Below are 6624 nucleotides of genomic sequence, written 5' to 3'. Positions count from 1 at the left end.
GTGGAGCATGCGGCGGCGCCGCTTGGAAGAGAAAGATCGAGAGAAAGAGAGAGAAGAGAGAGAGAGAGAGAGAGAGAGAGAGAGAGAGGAGAGGAGAGAGCGGGTAGAGAGAGAGAGAAATGAGAGAATGAAAGAAAATTAGGGTTTGCCCATTTATATAGAAGGGTAATTTAGTCCTTTAACACAAAAAGTGGGTATTTTTTTATGTTTTTATTTGAGTGGGTAAAATTTATTTTTACTATATAAAAGTGGCTACTCTTATATATTAACACCATTAAAAATCCTATAAAGTCAATGACATTAAAATTCTACAAATTTTCAATATCTCCAGATTTCAATGTATATTTAAGAGTCATAATTGAATACCAACAGATTTTTAAGAATTTTTTAAAATCTAAATTAAATACCTATGAACTTTTCAAATACAAAAAAATCTTTTAAACTATGAATTAAATACACCCCTAAATAAATAACAGGAAATAAAATCCAATAAACCGTCGGAAAATAAAAAAAGGAAAAGAAAAAAAATCGGAAAATCAAAAGAGGAGAAGGAAAAAAAAATAAAAATTTACGGCATAGAAGCTTTTGTTTCTAATTATCACCTATGGGGTATGGGGCCACCACTCTGATTTGTTGCTTTTAATTTCTTAGAAACTTATACATACTTTATGGTAAGATTTGATTTGTGATAATATTGATAACCGATAAGGTTTGGAGGATATGAGTAAGTGAAAAATCTGGAAATCAAGAGCGTAAATGGCATCCGTATTTCCTTGTACTCTCCAACCAAAATTCTCCCTGAATAAGTCATGTTCTACTTCAGTTGCGATTACTCGGCGTGAGTTCGTGGGTGGTTCTGCGAGAAGCATTGGATGGTGCAGCAGAAGCAGCAGCAGATTGGGTCCCAGCTGTGGTTCCAGAAGCATTTGCTGGTTTAGGTTCGGCAAGAATGGCGTTGACGCCGAAGGCGCTGGCATCTACGGCAGCCAGGGTCGCGACGATTTCGACCGCGACGACGTCGAACAGGTCCCTCTCCCTCTCCCTCGCCCTCTCTTGTCTTGTATTCTGATAGTATTTCATTAATTATGCAGTACTTCAATTACATGGGGATGCTGGCCGTGGAGGGCTCTTACGATAAGATGGAGGCTCTTCTGCAGCAGAACATCCACCCCGTCGACATCTTGCTGCTCATGGCCGCCTCCGAAGCCGACATCCCCAAAATCGAGGAGCTCATGAGAGCCGGAGCTGACTACACCGTCAAGGATGCTGATGGCCGCACCGCTTTGGATAGGGCCGCCTCCGACGATGTCAGGGATTTCATTCTTGGTTTTTCTGTTCAGAAAGCTTAATATGTTTGCTTCATATTATTCTATCAACAATGCCTCTTCTTGTTCCTTGTTAACATTGAGCTGTACTGTATTACTGCCTCTTCTTGATGAACTGAAAATTGAGTGCTGTGGGTCAAGTGTTGTCATTCACACACAGATAGATTTACATGAGAATAGTATCATTGCTTGAAATAAAGCTGGACGAGCTTCTTGAGAGTGTCGATAACACTGGTGAATGGATCAAGAGCAAGAGGGCCGTCTAGTTGAAGATCAGGGAACTGGTTGGTGAGAGCTCGCTGCATACCGGACATGGACATCATCGCTGCAAGCTGGCTATTCGACATGTACTCGCAGTCTTGTGGAGTGTCCTTGATTTTGCTAGGATCATACCCGAATTCCGCCAATGAAGATTTGTACTTGTCTATGAATTCTGCTCCCGGGTTAGGCGTCCTCGAGTATATCTGAAACATAAAACAACAAATCACTCTAGCATCACCACTACAACCCACCACAGATCTACGTTTTACTTCTATCAAACACAGTTGAGCACATGAGGGAACATGATTCACAATCTTCAAATGATGTCACCCAATTCACTCTAACCATTTACAAACCTTGGTTTCACATTCAAGATCATTATTTAGTAACAAGTGCCACAGCTTCTTCTAAAACATACTATATGACTTGAGGAGCCTAAGAAAATGCATACAGCAGAAGCCAAAAATGAATATCAACAAGTAAAGATGACGATATTTCCCTTTCATTCTCTGTACGCTACTGCCAAGAGAAAGAACTAGTAAATTGAAACTAAGAATATAGATTACAAAACAGAAAAGTGTAGTCAAGATGCAGAGGCTTCAAGCTATTGCATCATCAAGATGAAAAGATGCCTAATACGGAGGGCATATGAAAACAAAATAAACATTATTAACAAAAGGAGACTGAAAAACTTGTAATGACATAAAACATGTGCGAACTTGCCTGTATAAAACTTTTGTCCTTAGCTCCAGACACAAGGGCATAGTTGTCATAATCCGTGGATAGTACATCGTAGGGTTCCTTGGGAATGAACGGCAAAGTAGGGAAACGAAGGTAACACTTCTCTTTGATCATCTCCGTCCTTTCAAGGTCCGTCTCGGTCTTATCCTTATCTTCTTCAGAAAGGCATTGAACCTTCCCCCTTATACCTGTAATATAACCATCAGGTCCTCCGTGAACACAAAATGTATCAACCTGAATAGCAGGTGCATCCATGTCATATGTATAAACGCCCTGAAATTAAGTAGAATGAAATAATTCAGTCAGAAATCAGGACAGCAATATAACTTAAAGAGCATAACTGCAAAAGATGATAATAGACACAAAGTTCCATCTTTTTCGTCCCACACTTGTCTTGGGTAACTTAAAACATGATTCTTCATTTATTTTCAATGATCTCCTGAGCCCTGAATCCATGTAAGCTACTCATGTTCACATTTTATCTTCATCACCAAATATGGCATGATAACATCATGGAGTAGATTGCCCATAGGCAAGAATTTCCCTTAAATAATGGTTTCCAAATTTTTCGTTTAACCTGAGTACAGTGGCAATCTTCTTGACCTTGCCCAGCAAATCCACGCTTAAGGGAAGCTACTTCAAACCATCTCCCAGCATATCTGGTCGGATCAAAATTTTTTACAGACATTCCTCTCATCGACATCAGCATTCCCTTTCCCTCATCAGCCTCTGAAGGAAGAACCAGCTTGTTGTCTGCAGCACTTGCTAGCTGGGATATATTGCTTTGAGAAAGATTTGTTGCTGTCGCCTGTCAAACACACACACACAAAAAAAAAAAAAAAAAATAATTATTTGTGGAAGTAGATAGAGCTCAGATGATATGTTTTTCTCTTAATTGGAATACATGACAGAGATCTATCATTTGTCTCAAAATCAAAATGTAATGTAGATGATTTTTTTCCTTGAAAATAGAAAGTTAGTACATATCAAGAAAACCAGATGTATCTTAGAGCGCAGAACATAAATTCGGCGAGAAAGCAGTAGACTTAAAGAGAAGATTACTACCTTTTCTCTCTTGTAATCTAGAAGCTTTCAGAAAGCATGATAGGCGAAATCAAAAAAGTTCAGCCTAAAATATGAGGAATAGGGTTGACTATTTCCTTCCTTAATCACACTATTATCATGTATAAAAGCAGGTCTTTGTGAGGGAGATAATTGCCAACCAAATAAAAGGACACAACTTTCCCTTATCTCGAAGTATAGACATGGCGCGACTGATAGAAAAATAGAGCACTAACCACATCTGTCTGAGATAATAGTACAATTGATGCTGCAAGACCTGATATGGCTTGCTGAATTCCAAATTTAACAGATGTAGGTTTCTCAATATGGCAGTCTGGCATGTCTCTGTTTGGAATTCTCCTATTCCAAATAAAGAGAGGGTTTAGCACTTCATGACATGGTATCCATGTTATGCAGTGATACTTATACAATACTGAAGCCAATGTTGTCAAGAAGAAAATACGAAATTAAGTGAAAGTCGCATAACATCAACTTATTTCTATGTACATTAGGATGGTAGAAAATTTTAATCCTCTCATATTGATTCTTTTATAGGAATTCGAGGTAACTTGCCACCAGTTTGACCTCCAACAGTTGTAGCACAATTGGAACATATAAACAGTCTACAAGTATAGTGATCAGTGACAATCACTCATATTGCTGCTTGCAGTTGCACTATTGTATGCCAAACAGGTCTTGGCATCATTGCGCGTGGTGCATATGGTTATTTTGTTTGTGCTCGTGTCCATTGCATCATGGGGTGTTTGAAGGTCGAAGGAGGTGAGGCCATGGCCCATGGGATTATACCAAGCTTTATCTTGGATTAAGGAATTGGGCTGCAAGGTTTTGTCAAATGCCATTGCTTCTAAGGCCACAAATAATTCCGAGTTTGAAGTAATAGTATTGAGGTGCAAGAAGTTGCTCAATTCGTTAAATGTTGTCAAAGTAAATCATGTTAGACATGATACTAACATTGTAGAACACAATTTATCTAGGGTTACTAGGAATTTCCCTAGCTCTCTCATGTGTGGGATGAGCATGAGCCACCGATTTTTGTGGTTGGCCTTCCCTCCTTTCCTTCTTGTTCTTGTTCTTGTTCTTGTTCTATGAATTAAAGTTGGGTTTAAAAAGGTGAAAAAAAAAATGCAATAAAAAATAAGCTATTGCAGTTGGACCTAGTTATGCCAATAGAAATATAATTCAAATTTTAATTTTTTTATTTATATTTTAGAAACTTACTAAAGATAATTTCTGATTAAATAATAAATTAATCTAGGTATAGTTCATAAATTTTAGTTACCAATGGGGTGCCTACAAGATTGTGTTACCTTAATTTCCTAATTGTGTAATTTCACAACTATAAATAGGTTGATGAGAAGGCTCAGAATCACACAGCATGAAATTCTGCTAAACATGTGATTAAAGAAGGTGTTTCAATCGTAACTCTCGCATGTGTTCAACCCTTAAATTCAAATTCAAATTCAGACGTTGTTCAAGGTGAAGCCTCTCTTCGCCAAGCATAAGGCGCAGCTGAAGATTGTTCTTCAAGATAATCAATGGCACTCACAAATTTTAGTTTGATCGAAAAGACAGAATTTGGAAACACTTTTCGCGTTTATTTACTTATAGACATGATAGATTAGTTCTGGGTATTTCTAATCAATCAAAAGGGCCAGGAATAAAATTCAGCATTATCTGAAGATCAACTTAAATTGTTTGAGAAAACATCCACATTCATTCTGGAAGTTGAATATGGAAGTGAAATTTCCAAACGCAATTGCTTATTGAAAATAAAAGTAAATAAAATAAAGTAGATATAAAAAAGGAGAGGTGAGAATTAAACCTGGGCAGGCGAGGATAATAAGGGGATTGATGTATTAGAGGTGGCGATTGAGCTGCTACAAGACTGCTACATTGGTACACCATTTTCAGGAGGAATTCTTGCTTCTCCGAGCCCAGATTTGGAATTGAGAGTATTAACTAGAAGAAATTAAACTTTATGGTGTCATTTTCATATGGGGCTTGTGCATAGATGACATGACATCTAAACTGTTAATTTGTAAATAACGAGCTTTACGGTTCAAATTCCGTCGCTTCTTCTTCACAAAAAAAAAAAGATGGTTAAGCAGTTTGTAGTATTTTCCGGCTACCAAAGTCGTAGAACTTGAATAGGAAATGCAACATCCATCAATATAACATCCATCAATATAAGTCGTGCTCTTAGAGCATGAACAGTGGGATGACCTGATAGCTGACCTGATAGAGGGGGGCTACATTGGGTCAGTGAGACTGCAGTGGGATGACCTGATAGCTGGTCTGATCTTTTTAGTTTTGATTATTGTATTTTTCATTTAATTTTAATTGCAGAAATTTAAATAACACAATTTACTTCAAATTAAACTTCATAAATTTAAAAAATCCTAAAGGTAACATTAAAAAAAATTAAAACTCAAGCGGTCGAATGACCAAGAATCAAACAGAAAAAAGCAATGGTCAAATGGCAAATTTCCTTTAATTTTGAATTTGATTTTTTTTAATAGGCGCGTGTTATACACGCGCCTGGATTTTTGCCCATCGTGTCTGTCCCAACGTATCAGGCCAACCTCGTGTCGCTCCTCGCTGCAGTGGGCGGCCCAATAGGGGTCATGACTCGAGACCCCCTATCAAGGCGCCCACTACGGATGCTCTTAGAACTAGAGCAAGATTGCACATGTGTCAAACTTTTCCTTACTCAGTGCGAGATGAATGAGTATTGTATTGTATGACTTGTTAATATGCCTTAGAACTTGAATATTACTCCCTCCGTCCACTAATTCTTAACCTATTTTGCTATTTTCGTTCGTCCATCAATTCTTGATTCATTTTATTTTGGATAAATTGCATGAAAATACCTGACAATATACCAAAATCTAATTTTTTGACAACCTTTTTAATTGTAGCAAAAATTTCAACGACGTTTCAATTGATAGCAATGTTGGTCCAGAGTAATTTTCCGGCCAAATTAAATTAGGGTTAGTGCTTACGTGTGATTAGTATCTAATGTGGCTAACAACATGTAATTAGTGTGATTTCGTGGTATGGAACACGTATAATTATTAAATACTTAAATTTAAAGAATTCCCAAACAACGTGTTTTTGTGTTGAGGAAGCCAAGAGCCAAACGGCGTCGTCTGGAATTAGGGCTGTAAAATTCGATAGGACGCGACGACCTTCTTCAGATTCAGAGTTATTGCCA

General features: G+C 37.7%; 2 protein-coding genes across 2 annotated transcripts; one reads left to right on the top strand and one right to left on the bottom strand.

Annotated features, from left to right (window-relative positions):
* Positions 1-580: 580 nt before the first annotated feature.
* On the top strand, positions 581-1465 carry LOC131024386 (protein LHCP TRANSLOCATION DEFECT-like). Its single transcript, XM_057953888.1, has 2 exons — positions 581-1026; positions 1092-1465. The coding sequence occupies exons 1-2, from the start codon at positions 757-759 to the stop codon at positions 1347-1349; spliced, it is 528 nt and encodes a 175-aa protein (XP_057809871.1). The 5' UTR covers positions 581-756; the 3' UTR covers positions 1350-1465.
* Positions 1389-5554, bottom strand: LOC131024385 (chloroplastic lipocalin-like). The gene is made up of 5 exons (XM_057953887.1): positions 5233-5554; positions 3626-3749; positions 2905-3135; positions 2310-2600; positions 1389-1789 (listed from the first exon to the last, which is right to left on the bottom strand). Exons 1-5 carry the CDS (start codon positions 5313-5315, stop codon positions 1508-1510), a joined length of 1011 nt encoding a protein of 336 aa, XP_057809870.1. The 5' UTR covers positions 5316-5554; the 3' UTR covers positions 1389-1507.
* Positions 5555-6624: the final 1070 nt, after the last annotated feature.

Source organism: Salvia miltiorrhiza, chromosome 5 (assembly GCF_028751815.1).
Source record: "Salvia miltiorrhiza cultivar Shanhuang (shh) chromosome 5, IMPLAD_Smil_shh, whole genome shotgun sequence".
Lineage (NCBI taxonomy): Eukaryota > Viridiplantae > Streptophyta > Magnoliopsida > Lamiales > Lamiaceae > Salvia > Salvia miltiorrhiza.
The sequence above is the reverse complement of the archived record's forward strand: the minus strand, read 5'-3'. Positions and strand labels throughout refer to the sequence as shown.

Bases quoted from the DNA above. Each gene is read 5' to 3' on its own strand.
- LOC131024385 (XM_057953887.1), bottom strand. From the start codon at position 5,315: ATGGTGTACCAATGTAGCAGTCTTGTAGCAGCTCAATCGCCACCTCTA. The intron at 3,750-5,232 runs GTTTAATTCTCA...TATTTGGAATAG, and splicing joins TATTATCCTCGCCTGCCCAG to GAGAATTCCAAACAGAGACA. The intron at 3,136-3,625 runs GTTAGTGCTCTA...TGTGTTTGACAG, and splicing joins TATTATCTCAGACAGATGTG to GCGACAGCAACAAATCTTTC.
- LOC131024386 (XM_057953888.1), top strand. From the start codon at position 757: ATGGCATCCGTATTTCCTTGTACTCTCCAACCAAAATTCTCCCTGAAT. The intron at 1,027-1,091 runs GTCCCTCTCCCT...TTAATTATGCAG, and splicing joins ACCGCGACGACGTCGAACAG to TACTTCAATTACATGGGGAT.